General features: G+C 36.9%; 1 protein-coding gene across 1 annotated transcript; it reads right to left on the minus strand.

The window, feature by feature from the left end:
• Window positions 1–236: 236 nt before the first annotated feature.
• Window positions 237–25,538, minus strand: LOC139729594 (gelsolin-like protein 1). The gene is made up of 10 exons (XM_071640521.1): window positions 25,449–25,538; window positions 12,531–12,812; window positions 12,115–12,186; window positions 11,534–11,661; window positions 10,878–10,986; window positions 8,671–8,781; window positions 4,220–4,389; window positions 3,345–3,423; window positions 1,704–1,799; window positions 237–920 (listed from the first exon to the last, which is right to left on the minus strand). Exons 2-10 carry the CDS (start codon window positions 12,786–12,788, stop codon window positions 828–830), a joined length of 1,116 nt encoding a protein of 371 aa, XP_071496622.1. The 5' UTR covers window positions 12,789–12,812; window positions 25,449–25,538; the 3' UTR covers window positions 237–827.
• Between the last annotated feature and the right edge of the window lie 577 nt (window positions 25,539–26,115).

A 26,115-nucleotide genomic window follows, 5' to 3' on the forward strand; every position in this document is an offset into this window, starting at 1 on the left:
GGGCACACATAGAAGAGCACGTCGGATACAAAACTGGCAAATATTGACCAATGATTATGCAAGACGAATATCGCAAAGGTGAGTGCAACCATAATACCCTGTTAATGTTGATTTTCATTCAATAGTATGATCATAGTTTCAAATATAGAAGCTGGACAAAGGAGGAAAACAGCTAGTACGTATCAATCTAACCATTGAGAAGTTGCATCTCACAGAGAGTAAAATGACGTGGAAACTTAAAGAAACACGACTGAGATACTCAAATTCATTTTCAGTCGAAATAGATTATGAATCAGTCTTGAATGTTATGCGGACTATGACGTTAATGTAGAACTTAGAAAATTTTGCATGACTTACAACAAAAGATGCTATCAATTTAAATGATTAAAAATCATCAGTATAAATGTTTATAATTGAAGAATATCAAATTACAAAACACTACGAAAAATACATTATACAAGACAACAATGAAATTAGTAAAGTGCTGTACAAAATATTGATTGATTCGATTTCCACTATGCATTTAATAGCCTAGAAGCAAACCACACACACTTAGGGATGAGTTAAAATGTGCGTTACGATAGACGATAACGATTTAATTCTGTACTTTCTCAGATGAGTGTAAGTTAGTGCCATTAAATACTGATACTATAACACTAATCGTCACGTTAAAGAATACACTGTGTGGGAGATGTTCTGGCGCCATGCTCAGCAGACGATTAATTGTCAAGCTCTCAAGGCATCTGTCGTGCTTCGAGAACGTTCACCCACAGAACGCTGACTGTGGCACGAACAACTTCTGAGACGGAACCTGTCGTCAACACGATCTAGGCAAGAGCAGCATCGAAGGCGGTAGATTCCTGGCCCTCCTTAATGTTGGTGATCGGGATGAATGGGTGTTTTGTGCTCTGCAGATAGTTCTGTCGAGACAGAGGAACATACGATAATGGCAGTGAGTGCCGCTGGTAGTGTGTTGTTTTATTTTCTGATAATGGAGTAATGTTTTCTTTTGTTAGAGGGGGTAGGTGGTATTTTACACAACTGACTAATCGTTTTGTCATCTACATGACTGTATCTCTAATGCTATTAGTATATTAGCACGTTAGTTTACATAAAAACAAAGGGAATTAAGTGGTCTTAGTGACAGCTTTAATCCATATCACATTTTCAGTATTATGATACAGCGACAAAAAACAAGTCAAACGTTTCAAAGGAAGTAATTTCAAATGAAATATGTGTACACACAATGATATGTACATGATGACATATCATACATACACAATTATGATATGTTAAAAGCGATATTTCAATATGTCCGACAATTAATTACATTCATGAGGATATTCTCCTCTCATTTACATTGATCTAGTATACGACCTTTCTTACAAGAAGCGAAATTTTCTGTGAAACACCGGCTTCCTTGACTTTTTTTCCTCTTTATGTTGCAGCTATACATTATGCCTTCTTAATTTACACTGCTTACATGGAATGAGAAACGCCAACAGCCTCTCACGAGACCATAAGGGGATGTAGTGTGACATACAAGGTACAGTAAATTGTAATTATTCGTTTGTTTGTTTGTTTGTTTGTTTGTGTTTTGCTTGCCTTCTTGGGGAGGACGTTAGGGACATGTGCGTATCGTAATGTCTTGATATCATGTAGAAAAATGTGCCCTTCAGGGTGTGTTAGTATAGAGAACTCACATGAGCGTAGCCAAAGGCGTTTCGACGTTCTACCTGGTCGGCTCCCTTCCCAATCCAGACGAAGCAGTCCACACGCGTGTCGACGACAAACACATCCTAGTATGATTTCAGAAATACAGATGATGGCGATGATTAAGGCAGAAATGAGTTCTAACAAGCACATGCTAAAAAACTGTTCGTTGGACAGTCATCCCATTCAGATTTCAGTCCAAACGTTTGGTTTTGGGTTCCTTCTCTGTATCCTATACAACCCAAAGTAAAATGTCATTTATTCAATGAAAATTAAACCCAAATTCATGTTGATTTCAGTGAATGCAGAAATATTCATAGATCAGATCAGGAGAAAAATCTGACAATTCCTTCAAAAACTATGACGTATTAAATTCAAATTTTGATTGAAGCTATACGTGATTCCATTACTGTTTAAGAAGACTCCAACAATACATGATGACAAGATAGGTAAATGATATCAAAAAATATATAGAAAATTTTATATATTTTCTCAGGTTTCTGGCATAATTAAAACCGATGTAGATTTACTTCCTTCAAAAGGCAGAAAGATGTTAATAATGATAATGGTAAGGATATTGCCTTTAACAAATGTCAGTAACAAGAAGAGGGAATGCGTACTTTTCATAAATAATTCCTACAATTGTCCTATGGAATTCCCGAATATTTTCCCGCTATTCATGAGGCATCATAGATTGTTGTCAGTTGTATAGCCTTTCCGATTTTCCTCCAACGTTATCAATTTATTCAACTAATATTTTTACATTCATCGAAGCTGCAAGTATGTTTGGGGTGAATTCTCGTCAAGTAAATTGAACTGAATTGAATAAATGTGTTATGTAACCATAAAATACGGTAGGAAATAGCCTGATGAAGGAAATGCTGACAGTAATAAACAATAATGGAAATAAGAAGAGGAAATAAAAGTGTCATCAAAGTGTTTATCTAGGTTGAATACTTTGCATTCTGAATAGTTTGCATTCTAGATAATAGTGGGTGAGCAGTGGAATCATCCTTTGGAACTTTGGACCATATGAAAAAAAAAAAATAGCAAATGCTTCCAAGCAGTTGCTTCCAGCACAAGCACAAGCACAAGCTTGTGAAGCAGTAAAGCTCAAGTTCAAGCAATTGCTTCAATTCAATATGCATAACCTCTTGCTTGTGCTTATACATTTTGCTTGCCCTGCTCTAGCAATTGGGTCGTATGCAACAAAAAAAAGTAATTGCTTGCAAGCACAAGCACAAGCTTGTCAAGCAAAAGATCAAGCTCAAGCAATATTTCTTAAATCCATATGCATAATCTAATGTAAAATGAATATAAAAACAACGCTATAAAGCGAACGTACAGAGCTTGAAAAATCGTAAACAATGGCCAGCAAGAACAAGCAATATGTCCGTTTTATGCGTACATTTTTAAGCACAAATGCTTGGTCTCTAAGCAACTGCTTGCGGGTAGCAAGGAGTGGCTTGTGCTTGCTAGCAAAAGTTTCTCCTCGCAAGCAATTGCTTACTTAAATGCATACGAGTTCAAGCAAAAGGCTAGCACAAGCAATAGTCTTTATGCATACGGCCCTTTTAGTGAAGGGCGAGACTTAGTGATAAAAGGGTACTTCAGATATCCTGTGAGCTTACATTGGAGTCGAGTTTTGACCGCTTCATTGGGATGCCCTCTGCTACCTTGGTAAAAGTAATCTTACCGGCGTTCTGCAATCTGTGCATTGAAAAACAACAGTTGTCATCATGATGAACATCTGTATTCATTTTTTTTCTTTCTTAATGAACTACATGATGATGCATATTTTGATCCAGTTATATGTGATCGAAGCGAATATGATATTGATTGGAGAGGTTGTCAATTATAGACATTGTAATTTGAACTCTATATAGCTGAATCGTTTCCCTACCGTCCACAGCTTCTCTGCTGCAGGCTCTGTTAGCTTCTTGCCGTTGACGATTGAAATAGAAATACATGTACCTTTTATAGCGCAGCAAGGTTTATGTGAGTTTGTGAGTTAAAACTTTATTGATGTTTCAAAAGTAATTAATAGGCCTGCCTTAGACAGTACGGCTAAGAATGACAGCAACAATAATGGCTAAGAATTTTTCAGCAATTACCTTCTTTTTCCAAGAGAATTAAGTCTGTAATAAGTATAGTGATAAGAACAATATTGCCACGACTGGGTGTGTTTTATTTTGATTCAACATGATACAGGGGGAACAAAAACGTTAGACTCCGTTTCTGTACCCAAGATCTGCTTGAAACAGAAAACAACAGATTTTAATGTAACTTAAACTTACCTTTGCACCTAAAACTCCTAACAGAAATACAAATTTAACGGCTTCATTAGAATTTCCTACAACTTGAATTAACGGAAAAGGAGTTAACACCGACTATCAATTAGGAAGGGAAGGTAAACGTTGCCTGCATTGCATGGAGATCGCGGTATACAGGTCGTGATATAAGGCCAAGTAAAGGCCTACATAACAGGAGGCGGAGATCATTATACCTGTACATGGCTGGCAGAGAGTTGTCCTGTTCCAATGCGTCAACCTGGTCCACGGGGACATCAGGTAGCTTCTGTAGGAAAGGAGACTTTTCACTAACACGACCCTCGTCCAAAGTTTCGCTCTTGGCCTTGCCGCGCTGTTCCTTGAGCTGCGAGATGTACTGTACGGCCTGGAGAATGCATGATAGTGGACACTGGTGACGTTCTAGCATAATATAGCAACGATGTGATAACAATCTTTTTAAGGATGATAATGATGATGATAATGACAATAGTAACAATAATAATATAATGATTTCTATTCCTATTAAGAACTTCTTTTGTGCAAACATGCAATAATCCTTGACTATTAAGAACCTCTTTTGTGCAAGAATGCACTAATTCTTGACTATAATACCCATCATTTCTTCAAACCGTTGTCCGCTGACATATACCCAAGAGACCTACTCTCTTCGTTAGAAATCCTTTCAAAATTGCTGCATGGTGCAGAACCTGATATGGTTTTGTCATGAACAAGAAAGAGGGAGTCAGTTTACAAAGTTACATTTGTGACGAACTTAATCCAAAGATATGAACAAAAAGAGAGAGAAAGAGAAAGAAAGAAGAAAAAAACGAATGTACAAAGGCAGATTTTTCACAACAGTGGAATTAAAAATGTATATACTCACACTCACAGCACAAAGCACAGCAATAGGCCTTCATATCATAAACTTCAGAGATTGTAATATACTCCTTGCACATAAGAGGACATACACCAACATGCTTTCCTCTTTATTTTGTGTTCAATATTGAGGTTACCGGAGGCCCCCACCCCCCCCCCCAAAAAAAAAAGGCAAAACAAAAACAAAAAACAAAGATTAAATATATATTAGCCAATTGCTTTCCAAAACTGAAAACACCGATTTGAAGGAAACATGCGAATAGCTAAAGCTTGTAAAGGAATTCCAAATCTTTTCCAAGGAAAATCAATTGTGAGTTAATTCATATCATCATGGAGATCGGAAATGATTTGAAACTGAGCAACACCAAAAATTCATATCAACAATTCAACAACAACTACATATAACAACTCTCTTTACTGAGACACAACCATGATATTGAAGAAGGACGCTGTGGGATATAGTATGATAATTCATTAAAGAATTGCATATTTATACAAATTATATAATGCACAATGTGATTTCAATTTACGTTTTAAAACATCAAGTATACGTACTGTAAGTTATTTCAAGGGACAAATCTTCATGTCCTCTAAACATATTTTCTTTTTTAGCGAAAACTGTTCTAGCATGTGGTCTGCCAAGTTTCAAAGTTTCAAAGTTTCAAAGTTTATTTCATTTTTCGACAAAACATATGTTTCACTTCTTTTGGTAACAGAGAATGAGGTAAATAGAACATAGAGAAGTGAAAAGACTGTACAACACTTGACGACCTATTATAGTAGTCATACATAGTATAGTACAAAAGAAACAGAAGTGATCAAAGTGAAATACATGTATACCGTTGCATAAAGTGCGAAAAATGGAGGGACCCACTAAAAAGACAGAGCTTGTAGTGTGTGGGCCCCTCTGAAAAAGAACATCGATGGAAAGATAAATTGAATCATCTTAGATACAAAAAATAACAAAGTGGAAGAAGTCTGGAAGCCCACTGAAAATTAGATTACCAGATATACACTTTCATAGATGTGAACAAACATGAAACAGGACTAGACAACAAGATAACTACTGAAGAAAAGGTTGTACAGGACAAAACGGGATGGACAAGACTGACAAACTGAAGACAAAATAGCAGACAAGAATGCACAATAGAAACAGAAACAGAACAACAGAAACAGAAACAGCGATCTTCGGCAGAAGCATGCCAAGAGAAACAAAAGATAGTTGTGGGGAAAAAGTAATATTTTGACGCCTGAAGAAAAGACAAGGAAATAGAAAATAGAGGGACGTATGAACAAGAGTAACATACGGAAAGTCAACTTCAAGACGCTATGGGCAAAATGGCATAGATGACAACATTGCGAACATCCAGGAAAAAAAATACCATTAATTCTACGAAGAGGCATAGGTGACAACATTGCGAACATCCAGGAAAAAAAAATACCATTAATTCTACGAAGAGGGGACAAAGTGAGCAGGTCAGTATGTAAGAAAGAAGGTCAAATGGTTAATTCGGTATTGTAGATTCATACGATTGCAATAAAAAAGATTTCAGTCTCCTCTTAAAAGAATATATGGATGGAGCGTTTTTTATGTGATGATTCAAAGAATTCCAATAATTTGGTGATGGGACATGTATGAAATGGATTCCCGGATGAAAGATAAATAGCATTATATACATTCAAAAGTTATAAACATACAATTCATTTGCTTTTAGGATTATATTCCTACAAAAGAATTTATCCGTGTGGAAGAGGTAACCATGGTCCCCATGGAAGACCAGCGGCACGAGAAAGTGCAGCTGATTATGGGCTATCCAGCCGTTATCTTTCTCTAATCCAACATTCTATTCTTTTTCGTATATCGATGATGTGTCACACTATTCATTTGCTATGTATGTATGTATGTATGTTTCATTTTATGCATGATGTATCATTTTCCTTGTACCTTATGTTGTCTTTTATATTTGTATGTATGTTTATGACAGAAATAAAACAATCAAACAAACAGAATTATGGATAGTTCGAAGAGCACGATTTGAATAATAATGAGCTTGTCTCGGAGGATTCTTGCACAATTTCTCCATGAAACAATATCGGGTGTTGAGAAATAAAAGCCGAGTATACATTTAAAAACATTTTGGGTAGAAAGCATGCTTGTTTGACTATCTTTTAGAATTCCTGTGTTCCTCGATATAAATTCAATAATGGTTAATGTGAGATTTCCAAGAAAAATCACTACATATATAGAGCATTATAGAAACTTGGTGAAATTAAGCTGTAACAAATTCTTTACTGACCATATCTTGTTTGGGTAATGTTACAGAGAATAACTGAAAAGCATGGAGTGAGTTTCTGGTTTGTTTGTTTTTGGGGTTTTTTTCAAATATTAGGCGAAAGGTTATTTTAATGGATTCAAGCTTGAAAATCTTTTTAACTTGCTGCTCATTATATCAATAAGGCTGCTGGGGTCGCAATATGAAAACCAAAAAAAAAAAAACAACAACAACAACAACAACAACAACACACAAACAAACAACCAACAACAAGAACAAACAACAAACAAACAAACAAACAAAATAAACAAATTCAAATCATTGGCAAAGCATTAAACAAGGAATTTGCGAAGAAATCCGGAGATGGTTAATGAATAAAATTAACTGCAATGGGCCAAAGAGGGATCAATGAAATCTATGTATTCAATTTCTGTGAAATACTCATATAATGCTTCTATTGGAAATGGAAAACTGAATGAATGAATGAATGAATGAATGAATGAATGAATGAATGAATGAATGAATGAATATGGCACTCCACAGAAATCGACTCTATGTTTGACAGCCACTGGTGGCCAGTGATATAGTTCTATTGGACAAAATCTTTAAACCAATCTAGAACCCTATATCGTATACCATGATACTTTACCTTACAATACAAACTATCATGATTGATCTATAAAAGGCTTTCGAGAAAAAAAAATATTCCAATAGTATGCATAATATGTCAAAACAATATCAAGCGCATAAGTTTCCTTGTAGGTAAGGCAGCAAACATTAGATATCACATGAGATGTTTTTTTTTTCCATAAAGCTGATTTTAGATCACTTTTTAGCACTGAGCGCTTTTTAAATGCTGTCCTCGGCACTTAGAATAACTTAGTTTAACTGTTATAGAATTATTTTTCTGTCTATCATCATTCATAACAGAGGATATGCACATGCAAGTGATATATAAATCGTTAAGTCACAGGAAGTGCGCACTGCAGCTAAGTATAACAATTTCTAAAGTACTGTCTTCATGTCCCACAGAATTATTCAAAAAGGCTTCTGGAATACTGGGATAGCATGCTATTGATATATGATAACTAATCATTAACAGCTGGAGATGAAACTGTTGTTCTTGTTAATGTTTTTTTCGCTCTTATTGATCCCATCCCTTGCAAAACAAAACAAAAAGAAATTCTCAAAATTCTATTTCATCTTCTTAATTTTGAAAAGAATATAAAATCATGCTACACTATTACTGAAGCAGTTTACGATCTCCCTCCCTCTCATACACCCCCCCCCCCCTTCTCTTCCTTTCTCTTTTCTTCTCTCCCCGTCCTATTTGCCCAGTGATTTTTAAAGTGTTTAAAGGGTCAAGGTGATGCATGTATTTCTGCCTTGCCTGTGCTATGTTATTGCTAAAAAACATAGAAGCCAATTTGAGAGGATATGGTTGCTACTTATCAAAATCAGCGTGTAATGCATTGCCACACCAATAGATAGCAATTCGAATGGTCAAAAATACTTACCCTTGTGCGCTCGTCTTTGTTGGATTTACTGCCGTTCCACTGGTATAGCATGAGACCGAGGTCTAAGATGAAGACATCGCCACTGTTTAAGGACTGTCTCGACAGAGGGCGCTGTGTGTTTGATGATAATAATCATTACGTCTATTACCATCATTTTAAAATGTATCATCATTACTGCTTAAGTGTTATCATTAATACATTGTACTGTACTTACAATTACTTTTACTATCATCATCGTCGCCAGATTATGTGACAGTGGGGAGCTGGTTTTATTCATTTGTTGCTATTACAGTGAAAGTGCATCCTGCGAGATTTGGGATACATAGGAAAGGCAAAAACGTCGGTACCAGAACGTACTGGATTCCTTCTGTCAAGAGGAATATACAACTCGAGACAATATTGCCGACAAGTGGCTGAGGTATTTTGGTCCTTGGTTATAAAAGGTTTTTAGCCAGCAACAATATGTTGAATGCAATATTTGGTTGAGAGAGGCTTAATTGAGAGCCAGAGGAGACACTTTCATTTCAATCATAGTTTATTTCCAATCATCGAAAATCAAAAAAACATAGTACAAAGTATACATGTGATGAAATAATATTGTTCAAACGTTTGCAAAAGGTTCATGTAATATATATATATATATATATATATATATACGAAGAAGTAAAAAAGTAAAGAAGTAAGATTGTGACGATGCTCCACATTAAATTCAATTCAATTCATTTATTTTCATTCTTTTCTTCTTCTTTTTTTCCGACAGAACACAACACAGTAATCAGGAATTATATGACAAACATTATACATCCAACTTTGCAAAGGATATCAACTGATACAAATAAAGTTTTATATCATATGCATGCATACTTGCAACAACAAAAAATACAAGGTTATGTTTCAGTTCAGAAAAAAAGAATTGAGAGTTCCACTAAAAAGCAAGCTTGTAGATTGTGAACCATTCAAGATAACACGAACAACCCAATTCTGTAACCTTTGCAATCTACTTAATCGTATCAAATGTTAATAATGATCATGACAATAATGATAATAATAATGATGATGATGATAACAATGATAATAACAATAAGTAAATAACTATAATAATAGCAAAAATAATCATTATCATAATAATAATAATAACACAATCAGTTATTAGACAGGAGTGGATCCGAGGTAATTTTGTGGAAGTGGATACAGGAAATTTTGAAATACAAGTGATTATACTTTAATTAGTTTTACAGAAATTGTGTGACTTAACTCAAGATAGACTGGGCTTTGGACGTGACAGCATAAAATAGGCCGTAACAAAACTTTGAGACGGTCCTTACGATGGTGATGGGACGCGACGGGAAATAGGCCTACGTGTATAGGCCTATGCGTAAATCTTCGTGTATAGGTCTGCGTGTAATCTAGCTCGACCAGGCGTCTGATAGCTACATGTTCACCGGAGCGAGGACTGGATTAATACGGATGACTACAATACGGAGGCGAAAGAAAGGATCTTGTCTGCATTTACTGTATTATGTTGTATAATTTGTACATATTATGTTATACTCCATGTAAATATGTTACACCTTGCCATATACTGTAGTGTATTGTGTAAAGGGGCCCCGACCACAAGCTGTGCTTCACTGGGGTCCCAAACCTATCATTCTGAACTTTTGCAGTTATGTCTTGTACTTTTGTTATGTTTGATTTGGTTTGAATAAACTGAACTAAACTGAACTGAATTGATCTCACCTACCCACGGCGCACTACGTTTTAGGCAAGCGGGATGCCGTGGCCGCTGGGAACATGGCGGAATCCCATAACACTCTTACGGATTTTTTCACGGATAACCACGGATCGCAATCTGCGGATCGCAATCCGCGAAGTGGTCCGGCGTGCAACATCACAATTAATAAGTATTCTTTTATTATGGGAAAAAAAACACGGTAATATTTCCGTTTCCCGCACATTATGAAAGAATACTTACCTTCCTTTTTTTTCAAAAAGCAGGGGGAATGATATTATATCCTTTTATAATAAGTTATGAGGATGTGTACTATTCATTAAAAAAAAAATGATATTTTGTGAATTCCTTTTTAGTATCCACTACTGTCTCATCATGAACTGTTGTAGCCTTGTTTTATCCCGTCGATCGCCGATAAAATACTTGGCAATAGACATCATAGATGATAATGTTATTGGAAAAAGCCTTCTTAACGTACCTCGAAAAGGTTGACCCGTCGGCGATCTCCTTTGAAATGAAGAAGGCGTGGCTCGTAAGTCTTGGGGTCAACATGACGGAATCCGGACTCTGCTCCGCCTTCCATGGTCCTACGTAAAGAATAGAAAACATCAAAATATACAATAATAACAGCATACGTGTTTCTTCGATGCTAGGGTTAGGGTTAGGGTATCCAACGTCACCGAGATCACAGTGACATCTAGGGTATTTTTTTTTGGGGGGGGGGGGAGGGGGAAGGGGGAGGGGACATCCCACGAGACCAACACCCACGAGTCATACAGCCCACGCGTTCGACTAAAGCCCATAAGTTTGACACTAGGTAAAAAGAGCACTCATTATTTTTAAAATTATCATTTTTGTTTATCATATATCTGGACGAAAGAAGGAAAGATTTAATGCATGATCTGATTTGAATATTCCATATACATTATATTTTCAGATAGTATCAAAGAGCTACAATCTACCAGTCATTTTACCGGGTAATCATCCTCACCATCCAAGACTGTTTTCAGCCTCAAAAATGACAAATAACAGACAATGAAATCAATTACTGTGAAATTGATAATGTTTAATTCATTAGTGACTGTTCAAAATACTCATAGTTTGTCTGTTTTTTCTAACCTGTAAGTTACTTACGTAATGGCATCAAAGTAGCCCTTGAACAGCTCTGATTCGTGTCCCATGACCTCACGGTGTTGTACGGGCTTGTCATCCAGGAAGTGGTCCAGCTCAACGGTCTTGTATGCTGCAGTACCGTACTCATCCTATATGTACATCATGTATGTTTATAAAGTGGATACAGTAACGATTTTACAGAGTTAAGTAACTTATCCGATAGGATCAATGTTTGACCTATGTGTACAATCAAATTTTTGTATAGCGCTCTCACAAACTTTAAGTTGCTTCATAGCACTTTGCATCATATCATCATCTAGCTGGTAACTATACATGTAATCTACTGCGCTACAATAAAAAAGAATGAAGAAATTCATTTTGTCATTATTGGTTTGAAAGTCACCATACTGATTTTGCGCTACAATTAAAAAAAAAATGAAGAAATTAATTTTGTCACTATTGGTCTGACAGTCACCATACTGATTTCTTTTTCACTTTTCTCTTTTTCGTTTTCTTTCTAAACGTTACAAGACAAAACAAAACGAGTGTACCTGTCCACATTCACAGAATAAAAGTACATGTAATTTAACAACGCGGTTTACCTGAGTAGAGTGTTTGCCGATCCAAAAATGCACGTCATACAACAGCTCCTCACTGTCCGAATCAGGCTTCTTCTGTGTTTTGAATGGAACAGCGCAAAGAGTAATGTCTTGATTATACATGCGTATCACCTACGGGAAATTATCTTGAAAAAAAAAAGTAAAAGTAAAAATATATGCCAAGGTATGGTGAATAAATGACAATAATAGTTCCTTCCTTTCTAATTGTTGTTCATGATATCGAGCACATTATCAGAATGATTTAAAAGGGATGACATTAATGAAAAATATTACATCTAAGGTGGTTATTAAACTTAGGGTGGACATGGATTATGTGAAGTGAGGTGCAATGACGCTGATCACGTTGCCATGCACTTGAACATACACATATTGAGAAAACTCTTCCAAGGACGACTTACGTAGGTATTGAGGATAATGTAGGAATCGCCGCTGAAGAAATTTCCGTGCTCCTCCTTGGCCCACCGCTTCACCTTGAATTGAACGATACGCCAGACCTCAAGTCCAACCTTGGAGCCAGCGCCCTTCCATGCTGGCTCGGTTTGGGCCGACTCTTTCTTGATATTTTTCTCCGTGTCCGATCCAAATAGAGCGAGGTTGGAGTCCTTCCAGTCATACTCCTTGGCCTTCCTGAGCCCACGGGATGGAGGAGCTGCCATATCTGTGATGTTTAACGTCTATACCTAAAAATAGAATTATCATAGTTAGCATTACATAATAAAAGCGTATATACAGGCCTATCTAATCGTGTGATGTGTTCTTAATGTGAACGTAGTGCGTTTTGTGCTTGTATGGTGCTTGCGGAAGGCTAATGATTAGGACACAGGGCGGCCCCATCTAAACTACATGTTCGAGTCCATTTTAAAATTAGGGCCGGGGCACGGGCAAACGTTGGAAATATTATGTTGGAGGGAGCGAAGCAACCAAACTAGAGAGGGTGAGGGGTGCCCCATTCTTAATGTGTACCTTTTAATAGACTTTCTGAATATACGCATAGCAAATATCTGTTTCCAAGCACGGTAGGACTATATATACACTCTTAAAACATCCGAGTCAGAACTGACCCGGAACTGGGTCCGTTGGGGTCATACACCGTTCCGGGTCAGAAATGACAAGGAATGGGGTCAGATATGACCCATTCAGAGTCATGAACTGGGTCAGGGTGACCCCATTCGGGGTCTTCATGACCAAATTCCAAGTCATTTTTTACCCGGAACGGTGTGTGACCCCAACGGACCCAGTTCCGGGTCAGTCCTGACTCGGATGTTTTAAGAGTGTACATGTTTTATAAAAGCATCACTAAAAAGAAAAATGGCAGAATTTTTAGGGATTTTGGTCAAGACTATAAACAGATACAGTTTATTACAAGAATAACATATAACATGTGCAATCAAAATTGCACATCTTGAACACGTAAATAAACAAACAAACGTGCAGGATGAGAAATGAAAGTGATTGGTGCTTTCTTTTTTTTTGGGGGGGGGGGGTGGGGAGAGGTAGAACCATTTATGCCCTATAGGCCAACATGTGAGTATATAAACCTAACCTGTTTGTCACTGAGCAATGAAGGATAAATTGCACAAATCGTTGTATAAAAGTAATAATTAAGTTTGGTCTAAAAGCACCAAACTTGGCACACATGCAGATGAAACTATTCTAAACAAAATACGGATATTTTCCAATTTGTCAAGCACTTCCAATTTGTCAAGAAAAAATGGTTGACGTGTTTAAAATAACTGACACTTGATATTGGTGCAATAGCGAATCGTGTATATAGGAATAGATATCTACAGAAATTGTACAATCTATGATAGGTATAAGAGAAGAATTGCATGAGTTGAATGAACGTTACACATGATATGGATCAAACAAAAACGATCAATATCCCGAAAAAAAAAAATATCAAGGCCAAAATTCTCCAGATATATCTTCGCTATCGATGTATGCATACGTTGGCTCCATCTTTATGCAAAATTCATGATGTAATCTCTAATCTTCTTCTTCTTCTTCTTCTTCTTCTTTTTCTTGTCAGTAGTCTGCTTCCTTCAACCTTGAAGATTCTTGCAGAACTTGGTGATAGTGTGCGTCATAGGGGTAAGGTGCATGTGCCAATAATTTACAGGGTGCAAGTAAAAACTCCCTCGAATTTAGCTGTTGCCGCCTTCCGTCAGCAGGAGACGAAAGGCGTTAACTGAAGAGGCCGTCACAACATCATCAGGGAGGGCATTCCAGGATCTAACCGTTCTAGGAAAGAACGAGTTTTGGTGCTGTTGTGTCCGGGATTGAGGGATGAGGTAGCCTTGAGTGTTCACACCTCTGGATGGTCTGGTGGATTTGGTGATGAAAGCCTCACAGTTGAATGGTATACAAGCTGGGTGTGGATCTTGTAGAACATCACAAGACGGAGATGTTCACGTCGCTGTTGTAGTGATGACCATACCAGCTTCTGCAGCATTGATGATACATTTGATGTATTCCGATATCGGTTTAGAGTGTATCTGGCTGCCCTCGATTCGCTGGATCATCTCAATCTTGCTGATATTCCTTGCAGTTGATGGATCCCACACGGGGGAGGCATATTCAACTAGAGGTCTGACCCTTGTTCTGTATGCTGTGGTTTTGAGTTTCGGTGAGTTGATGTGTAGATTTCTTCTCAGGAAGGCCAGGGTGTTAAGTTTTGGCAGACATTGTCAACTTGCTTGTTCCAGTTTAGGTCAGATATTTTTGTAATATTGTTGTTTTGCCATGCCGAACCACTCACTCTTGGCATATTTACCTATGATCAGCCTTGCCTCTGTCATTTTCACTCGGGACGTTTCTTTCCGCTGGCATCTTTTCCCCTGATCTCATAAGCTTGACGTTATTACCCTTGACAATTCAACCCCTGACATCCTTTTGAATGGTGAGAAATTGAAATAATTGATGGTTTTACCGTATTACGAGGGTGCTGAATCCGAATCTATTACCTCTGACATTCTGTTAGCTTTTTTAAAATACATGTTTCTTTTTCACCCAAACCTTCTTTTTTTTTCCTCCGCAACGAGAATTCTTATAAAACACATTCATTAATTTCTGATCCAAACAATATTGTATACAACAAAAAGGTGTTCGTAAATCGACATATCATTGTCTGTACTGGGGGAACTGTGTCTTTTGCATCTTCGTTAATTAAAAGACGTACATCATGAATAAATGTACGTAGGACTACTGTCTCTCTCGTTATGCTTACATGCATGTATGTATGTATGTATATTGTATGTATGTATATATGTATGTATATATGGTGACCCTGCACCACAAAACAAACAAAAAGTCGCCAGACATAAAATTTTAGTGAAGAGCATATTTTGAAAGAGCAAACTTCAAGCTTGAAAATGATGTATAACTCAAAGCAAATGGACTCTCCCAACCTATCTAAATATTGGAAAGAAAGCTCACACTCAGGAAAAGTGTGAACTCAGAAAAGAGGCTCTGAAGTACAGTTTCTATTCAAGCGCTTCGTCTTTACCAAGCCGTGCTATTTAGCTGTGCGAAGAATGGGACGAAAAACAGGATGTAAACCGCTGGAGTAACAACAATGAATTAGAGATTATCAGATCAAACTGAAATTAAGCATGCCTTATCAACACACTCTCTCCTTAATTAATGCAAACCTTTAAAGCAGTAGCATCATCCTTTCAAAAGTTATAGGAGTTGAAAGTGGCGAGTGTGTACAAGGTTTTTAAGAAATGAAAAGAGGACTCTAAAGACACACTTAATCACACTATTCTGCCAAAACAAAAATGTTCGAGATAAACTGCTAGAAAACACACTTTCCTGCCCGTTTTATGATACCAAATTTTAGCATAATGTAGGAGAAGACTTGCTCTTCCAGAAAATATGAAAAAGTCAAGATCAGCTTGGTTGACCCATTTTACCTATTTTCAGTTCTCACACAAAATCAGTGTGTGCGACTTTTTGTTCGTTTTGTGATGCACGGTCACTTATATATATATATATATATATATATATATATATATATAACGTCCTTCTTATTAATTTTGTAGATGTCCAAATGATTGTTAGGCAGTCCCAGGATTTCATGCATGGGCGGACGAAAAAAAAACACCAAACAACAACAACAACAACAACAACAACAATGTGATGTTATCCTAAACCAATTTCATTCAAACCCAGCAATCCCACATTGTACCTAACATTGTATACAAATCTATATATTTACGATCGACTCAAGGCTCTTGTATGTATACCCACCGTTTGCTGCAAGCCCATCATCCTTGTCCGTTTGACACTCGTATGTAATAATACATCACAGAAAAACGATCTATTATAGGCCTACGCCGACAGTGGGGTGTTACACTGGAGCGTTCTGACTTGTCTTAGACAAGGATACAAATACCGGAACATTGTCTGATGGAGTCTGCCCTGATTTGTAACTGGGTTTGGCCGGTCTTTGCTCTGAAATAATTTATTGTCACTGCATAGTGGATTGCAGTGAGAAGTCCACTGATGGGCTCTATATATATTGTATATGATTGTTTATTCGCGTTTCAATGTGATAAATGAGTGACATTTGTTGTTAAAGGAGAGTGTGAATTCCAATAGGTAATTTCTACTGGTAGACATTGTAAGTCTCCACATTGCCTTAGCTTACGATATCCCTTTGGTCACAGTGAAAGTAAATTGCACCCTTATTTATTCCAAGAATTTAAGTTTATAATACGTCATATATATTCGGGATATCTTCCATTATCCATCGCCTGGTATATACCAGCCAGTAATGTGCCATACACCTCAGTCTCCACAAAGGTTTCGAATGAGAGAAATTGATCGCACAGTTTGAGCAGAAGTCAAATCGACAGTTAAGTCATGTAATACAGTTACGGAGACGTTTTATATATAGCTTCCAGTTGGTAAGTTATTGTGGCTTCCTCACCTATACTTGCCAAATGAGGTTCATGTCTTAAAGGGTGTGTACAATTCTGGTCGAGGTGAAGATTTAGCTTTTAACGTTTTGTGAGATATTCAGAAACCACTCTATGAGATGTCAGAGAGCATGCAGTTCTAAGGGGTATCAAAAGTTTATTCGATGAAAATAGGTTTTGAAATGGCTGAGATATCCCAAAACAAGGTGAAACAAAGAGATACTAATAAAGTTGGGGCATGTCGCCTTTTATTATTAGCACTTTTTTTTTTTTGATATCTCAGCCTTTTGAAAACCAATTTTCATCAAATAAACGTTGAATCCTTCTTAAGATTACATGCTCTTTTATATTTCATTAGAGGCTTTTTATTATCTCACATAGGAATGTTCAAAACATGAATCCCTACCTCAACCAGTATTGTACAGTCCCTTCAACCCTACAAAGCCAAGCTAAACCTAATCTATTTCGATCCTTGTAGGCCCAGGCCCCCTATAGTTTCTTCATCATCATTTTGAAGTATATATCCCCGTCATATTTGGCATATGGGTATAGAGCAACTCATTCTCTATACATGACCTTACATTTGAACTTTCTCAAGATAATCCATTGAGGACGCTATTCTTCAAAATATACAGAAATAAGAACGTGAAACGTCTTACAAAAGATGAAAACTATATATAAAAAGAAAAAAAATATTTTTGCTTCCCCTTTCTTAAAATAAGTTGTAGAAAGAAAAAGGTAAAGGCTGATCGATTAGTACAGCGTACACTGTAAAAACATCGGTGTTAGATTTAACACCATAGATCAAACTTCAATAGAGGACCACACCCACAGGTGTTGAAAATGTATTATGACGGTGTTAAAAAGTGTTCGCCTGGCACTTCGTGGTGTTAATTTGACACTGTGGCTGGTGATATTTTTGACACTGCGCTAGAGTTAATTCAATAATGACACCGCATGGTGTTGATTTGATATTGGTGGTGTTAATTTCAATGGTATAACACCCGTCCAGCTTCAATAGGGGACCACACCAACTGGTGTTACTGTGATGGTGTTATTGTGTTTAAACATTTTTTTCAAAAATCAAGTACTTAATCGGAAAATTCTTTATCGTCTTGTTGAAGTTCAAAATTAACAAGAAGTGCAGTAACTAAGAAACTATCAAATATACATATATATATATAAATTTTGAAATGACACCCGGAGGTGTTAATCTAACACCTAGTCTGGGCTCCGTCCCCTTTTCCTTGGTGCGATAAACCAAGAGAGGGCGCAAACTTTCTGATTGCGATAATCGAGAGACTGCGCGCCCAACGAAAAAGTCTCGGGTATATATCACAGTTCTCGGTGTATCGCAATCCTCGGGTGTCACGCCCTCATACGGCTTGATGCGTATACGATCACCGCTACGAGTAAAAAAGAGTCCAGAAGCTAGACTATCTAACACCATGAATGAGCACCGGAAATTTAACACCAGCTCGGTGTTTTCATATTTAACTCCGGACTTTTTACAGTGTAATAGACTGCATCAGCACCTTAAAGTAAATTTTGTTTCACAATTTTCGAGTGTTTTCGCTAGTGCACATGCCGTTGAGAAATTCAGGAAAATTATGATATAGTGCATAACGACGTTTATCTGTCCCTTACTTTTTCGCTACAGACCTGCCTGGAGGTTCCATGCCTTGGCTTGGACCCCCGGGACAACCATTACAGTGTCCATGATGGAAAAAGATTCCGTAATCGACGAACTCCTACGACAGCTCTGAGCATTCTACCAGGGAGGTGGAAGACCTCCCTGATTTTACTATTCTTCATGCACACATTTTATTTACAGGAATAGGTTCTCAACGCTCGAAAGAACCAAATTTGCAGTGTAACAACAGACAGTTCTCACGTTTAACATTCGTTTATTATTTCCTATAGATGGACCGTACTGTACTCGATGTGATCCAATAGAACCCTTACAAATCAATTTACAGTTTCAATCACATAGGAATATAGAAATAGCTGTACCTTATATGAATGATTCACCCTACATATTTTATTCTTTCAGCAGTTCTTTCGTCAATTATCCCTTTAATGGAATCATTTCGCAAAACCTCTGTCTGCTATCAACCAGGCAACTAAGACTAATTTGATGCATGATTCAAGCTTGACTTTCTCTTCCTGTAATGATGCCTACTTTTTATGTTGCAACTCCTATTCGTATGCTCTGCATGATTGCAAATGTTTTTATCTATAAGATATTCACTCTCTCCCTCTCCTTCATAAATGTTTGTCTCCATTATTCTCCGCACAACGGGAGACTCCTGTTCGTTGAGGAGAGCGCGCGCTCCGTCAACCCTTGACCTTATTTAGGCATACTGATGGACGGGAAGACAGCATGGTGAAAGCAGCTGACAACGAGGTGGAAAGAGGCCGTCTGTTCCACCTCATTCCTTTCTCGTAATTACTGAGCCACTCTCTTTTAGCAGCATGAAATAATACTTTCCGCCTTTGTCCATATAACAGGCCATGACATGTACTTCGGATTTCACACAAGTTGTGATTAGGGGAAAACCATTGGCTTAGAAATTAGAGTACTATTGTGAACGATCAAGCCCAGTTAGAGAAACCTGCTTTTTGCTCTTTATAATATTGTCATTGGTTGGTTTTAATGTTGTTTAGGAGTTATTGTTGTCAGTATGGGTCTAGGGCAATTACCCCCTGGACAATCACCCCAGACCCTTCCCCGCACCCTAACCCTTATCCTATAATCCTGAACACAACCCAAATTCTAACCCTAGGCCTTACCCTAACCCTATAATCTTTACTCTGACCTTATCACTATATTAGCGGGGGGGGGGGGGTAATTTTCCTCGGGGTACGGTCAGTATCAAAAAGGACAATCGGTTTGTGAATGGAATATCGACAATTTTTATGATGGTGGTAGTTTTGATAATGATGATCCTGAATGTAATGAAATATAACTAGTAAAGGTATGTAATCGTTTTCAGCATGTCAATTAGCATGCAGCTGTAAAGAGGGCATTTCCGAGTTTGCAGTACATTACCCTGACTGGAGAATTTTCAAAATAGATATTGTATCTTTACTTGACTGAATTTACCTTGACAACTTTTCCGTAATTTAGAATATCAACAGAATCCATGATGAGATAGCAGAAAAGAGGTAATAGCGTTCAATGTTAGCATAACTTTTCGGTCTACAGAAATGTTTGCAACTCACCCTTCCCATTTTAATCGAAGAATTTAACGAAGTGAATCATTTGATAACGCATGTAGTACACAGTGGTACTTTCATTAGACATTAAATACTAATATGCATCTATCATGATGATAATGATAATAATATAATAATAATGATGATGATAATGATAATGATAATAATAATAATAATAATAATAATAATAATAATAATAATAATAATAATAACAATAATGTTAATAATAATTCACAACATTTTGATAGCGCGTTATTACCTAAAATGTCTCTAAGCGCTATGGGAAAAAGAAAACAATAGAAAGGGAAGAAGAGGAAAGAAAAGAGAGAAAGAAAAAGAAGGTACAGTTTCAGAAACGGTATAAGACATGAGACACAGTCATGATACTACTCAATAAACAAATACGTTTTTAACATGGATTTAAATTTGTCTACTGAGTCTGTTTGTCTCAAGCATTCAGGTGAGGTGATGCTGACTGAAACGTTCTATACTAGAACCATAAGATTGTGTATTGACAGGAGGAGATATTAAAAGTGATTTGTTGTTAGACCGCAAGTTCCGAGAGGGTAAGTATTCAGTTATCAACTGATACTTTCTATAGTATTTCAAATGCAAGCGTCTCTTCCCACCTCCCTGATTTTAGTGAACTAGCTCGAGTCTGCATACAAAGTCATGCTGCCACTGACAGAGAGCGAGGGGACGGGAAGGAAAGGGAAACTCTTATACCTTAAGACGTTGTGAAACGAGAAATCCATGTCATTTGAAAGAGATTAGAGAAATGCCATGCTCACAACACATCATCTTGAACACATCAGGAGTCAATAATTATGATCAAGACAGCTGTTTAATCACAGAGATGGTTCAAGGGTATCCTTAGCAAATGATCTGAGGAATGCGAGGACCCCGGCCAGAGAGGTGCCTCATGTGAGCTGAAGGCAAATTGTCGTCCAGGGTTTGTTTCTTTGTCAATGCAGATTGGCTACCGTCTTGTAGAGCGACATGACTAGGGATAGAATATCAGAAGAACTTTATTACTGTACCATACCCCGTTTAATTCTAAAGGACATGGTAGGAGATTATTTAACATGGGACACATTGGATGATACACATTATAGAAGTCATATCTTTCATACACAATTTAGTGACAGCGACCAGTTTCCCCCTAAGCGTCATAACACAGGCGGACGGAGTGTCAATTTGGCCGGGGGGGGGGGGGGGGGGGGGGGGGAGGAGGGGTGGACATTCCATTTTCCCATTACACAGATATCGGGAATGTGAAAAAAAAAAGTAAGTCTATATATATTACACGTAAACGCTGTGATGAGCTAATATTACGCGTACACGTTGTAGTTAGCTTATAAAACATTATTGAATACTTCATAATTCGGTGTCATCCTGGTTAATCAGTTTCCCAAGACTATCCCGACCAAGGATGATGCAATATCAAAACGAGCTGATAAATGTTCATGACATAATATAAGTAATGAGTTACATTCATAAGTTACCCGAAATACAAATTATATGCGTGAACTGAATGTAGATTAAAAAGTCACATTAGAACAGACTAAAGTCGGAAGAGATATCTTATATACCTTTTGATTATTAAATTTGTTAATTGCCAATTTTATTAATTTATTTTATTTCATTTCACATCTTTAAAAAAGGTGGCCCAAATCAGCATTGGCTGGTTTTCATCGGGGCCCTTTAAAACACAATACATAAAATATTCCAGAATTACAGTTACTAACAAACAATATATATATATATATATATATATATATATATATACTAATATATATATATGTTTGTATATATATATATACTAATATATATATATATATATATATATATTCAATACGATCAAAAATCAAACATATAACGCTTACAGAACAATTTCAAAGACATTTAAATACTACAACGTTTCTAAATGAACAGAAATGAATTGAGAAAAACTATATGAACAATGGCATCTATTGCACAAAATAAACAACCGATAAAACTGTTATAGGTAATAGTCGTTGATAAAAAAAAAATCGATATTAAAACACACATATCATAAGCTCCTTGTGAACAAACCTAAGTTGGGGGAACATCGTGTCTCTAGGCTCACACATATCATAATCTGTGTCTTCATGAAGATTGAATCTACGAATCTGTGTCTTCTGAATCTAGATCTGTGTCTTCTTGAAGACATAACCAGTGTCTTCTTGAAGATTGAATCAAGGAAGTAACTAGACGAGCCACCTCCCTAGTTGACTCAAACGAGATCTAGTATATCTTACATACATTATTTATCAACACTTTTGTATGATGTGTGATAAGTGATCTTATATCAGATGTTCATTGTTTAGTGGCAAGCAGGTTGAGTTGATCATAATTAGTATGCATAGGTCAGGCGCGGCTCTGTTGCCTCATGTTATAATACCCTGTGTACATTTTGGTGTCAAAGGTATCAAACGACGGAAGTCAGAGATTATATATATTACAAATGATAAATGATGATAAAATTCTAATTCTATACAGTTGTAACCAGTAGTATCAATACTAGAAGTGATAACAAAGATGGTGATAATAATGATAAGGAAAAACCATGATAACTATGGTGGTAATTCTTATTTAATGGGAGAAACTACAGTTACCATGATGATAATAAGAATTATATTTCTTCACTCTTGTAGTGAGTTTGTTCTTATTTCCCCATTCGGTCGCGTTGGTCCTTCGCAGACGTACAACATTATAAGTATTTAGCGCTGGTTTATCCGACTGCTGCTTATAATTCAATACTAGCGATGAATATAAGTAAAACTCCATGGACGAAGACAATGCTTTCAAGACCTTTAGCTTGTTTGCTGTTACTCGATTATTCTCAGCCTCGATAGTTCATGCTTACGCATTGAACAAACGCATACAGACAGATTTTGCACACACACACACACACACACACACACACACACACACACACACATACGAAAATACGCATTGACCCTTGTGGAGTGAAGTGTCCAAACTTTTAGTACATGTAACACGTATGTTTTTATGAGGACGAAATGGGGACTTTACCAGCTAGTTTATAATTGTTTGGTGCATGGTATCACCAGGGAGATGGGAAGAGACACCTCCCTGGTATCACACATCAGCTTGCTTGCTGCTCTTACTCGCTGAATTCATTGATTATTTTGGTGGATATTAACCAGTCAGAAATAATCTGTCTTTCCTTGAAACAAAAACAGCCAAAAACAATCAAAATTAGACTATGTGTTAGCAATGTGAATGTGAATGAAACGAAAAAGGTTCTCTAGGTCTAATGTGGGAGGGGGAGAGCTGGGGAGAGCTCTAACACATACATGCTGCTCTTCTTTATTTGATGGACAATGTTCTACCGACTCTGAAGTTCAAAAACACAATATTTCACCTCACCCATCTGTTTTCTTGTACCTACATTGCTCGTTTGTTTTGTCAAATTTTGAAGATTTAAAATCTGAGAACAGATAGATTATGTTCATATTTCCATGTATCAAACTAACCACCATCACATTGACAACATTAAAAATGAATGGTCGATCCGCTCTATGAAGTTTGCTGTGTTGGCCTCACCGTCCTTGGAAGAAGTAAATTCGGATTGTGGTTCATTTCTTATCAAATTGTTTTAAAGTGTTCTTAATACGATTTTGAAACACGAATTTTACAAAAGTCCCTTATACTCCCTCATTGTCTCTCACCTATACTCGAGATTAAACGAACACACCCTTGTCGTGAGAACTCTGGGATTAAAAAAATATCATATCATGACATTGACGTTCATGAAAGTCACAGTCTCGTAATTCTTTAAATTAATTTTGCTCTAAGCGTTGGATGTGGTAAATATGGACAAGAAGTCCATTGATGAATTTCTATTTACTAAGCATGGCCAATATTGACAAAGAATTATCCATTTATTGGGGGGAGGGGGCTGGGTGATTATATATATGAAGCCTGATATATATCTACTTTTATGGTATTAATGTAAACAATTGGTGCTATATGCCACAATCATCTTAACTATCTGAGGCCGTGATCACTTTTCGAAATTATATTCCAGCATGAAGTGATCCATACCCCTCCTGACAAAAAAAAAAAGTCGTATATAAACTGGTAATATGCAAACGACTGCTTACAATTCAAACACATATTATCGTGTATTATATGTCTAGTGAGGCAATTCCTTCCCAACCCCCCCCCCCCCCACCACCACCACCACCACCACCACCACTCGACATCCACTAATATACCGATCATGCCGGTGACAAGAAATCTATGCCATTGACATCTAATCATCATGCCACAAGTCTCATAAGCGAACATAGTATCGAAGAAACGGGGCTATATCTAAGGTTGAAGGGTGACCATCTCAAATAACTGATTACTGATAATAGTCAATATCAACAAAGTGTCGATCAGGAAAGTGACAATTTGAAGACTCATTATGCAGAGTGCATTTCTTTTGGGCTAACTGGAATCTATCTTCAGTCATATAGCTCATAAATCTAGAGTAGGTCTTACAAGCATTGCACAATTGTACTTTTGTGAAGAATAATCTGCTTTTTTTGTACTTTACTCATGTCAAATATCCGCAATTTCTTCTTTTAATTCAATGCACATTAACTGATATGCATCCAGTCAGACAATGCAAAAATAAAAAGTGATCTTGTGGGATCTTGGACAATCCTTTCAGACTTCTGAATTCTTTGTTGTTATTGTTGAATTCTCAGTGCCGCCCTCTTCAGATGGGAGCAAGATATGAAATCACAAGGGTACGAAAATATCAAGAAAATGTAACAAAATATCATAATGTAATATGGATTGTGTACCTTTCAGTACCAAGACAAAAAATGTTATTGCGCCGGACCTCTTCTCTTCAGTAAATTCCCTTATGACGTCTTCTTTTGCACATAAACACCCAGAGAAGTCTTGAGCATCAAGTTTTAAAATCATTCATAATATACATGTTTGAAAAGTAGCATTTGACTGTTTCCAAGATCAGCAATGATTATTTCATTGGCACTGATACCGTCAATATCGCGCTGTCACGATACTATCTACTAATGATATAGGTGCATTCTTCATTCTATATCACTGCCAAGAGACAATGCACATATCGACAGATAATTCAATACCTTCAAAGCAAATTGATCTTACCTGGCTCTATTTCGTACTCTTTACTAACCACGCCCAGTCAGCTCACAGCTTCCACGTCGATCGACTTGTATGTCCCGGCTACACCCAGTGAAGTGCAAGTAGCATACAGACTATCGCGGATGCCATTTCATCAGCATATCCAACCAAAGCGTGCAGGGCATGGGCTGCACATTCTTCACATTCCATATTCCTAGTTCTGACAGCCAGACAACTTGTGACAACATGAAGGCGACCAACTTCAAGATCGCTTCATCGTTTAATAATTTTATAACTGTTCGGTCTCATATACATTCTCTTCAACCGCATTTCATAATCCACTTTTGCAATCTGACGTTTGCGCGATAATGAACAATGCTCTCGACTGGCATACTGATTAGTGATCCCATAAAAGACTACCTACATCAACGGTAGTTTGTTTTCCCATCAGCTCATGCAACATATTCTGAAAAATATATAGAGTGTGTAAGTTTACACATTAGCATACGCCTTTGTAATGAGAATGAAAGGGAATGTACATATAGCCTCTGCTACATCATTGTATACGTAGTTCACCATACATGTAATATTTTGTATATGAGATAATAAAATGGGCGATTACGTTTAAAAGTGATATGTATATACAATTATATATATATATATATATATATATATATATATATATATATAT

This window comes from Diadema antillarum, unplaced genomic scaffold (assembly GCF_040938485.1).
Source record: "Diadema antillarum isolate AM-2024a unplaced genomic scaffold, OU_Dant_1.0 seq00000248_RagTag, whole genome shotgun sequence".
NCBI classification, from domain to species: domain Eukaryota; kingdom Metazoa; phylum Echinodermata; class Echinoidea; order Diadematoida; family Diadematidae; genus Diadema; species Diadema antillarum.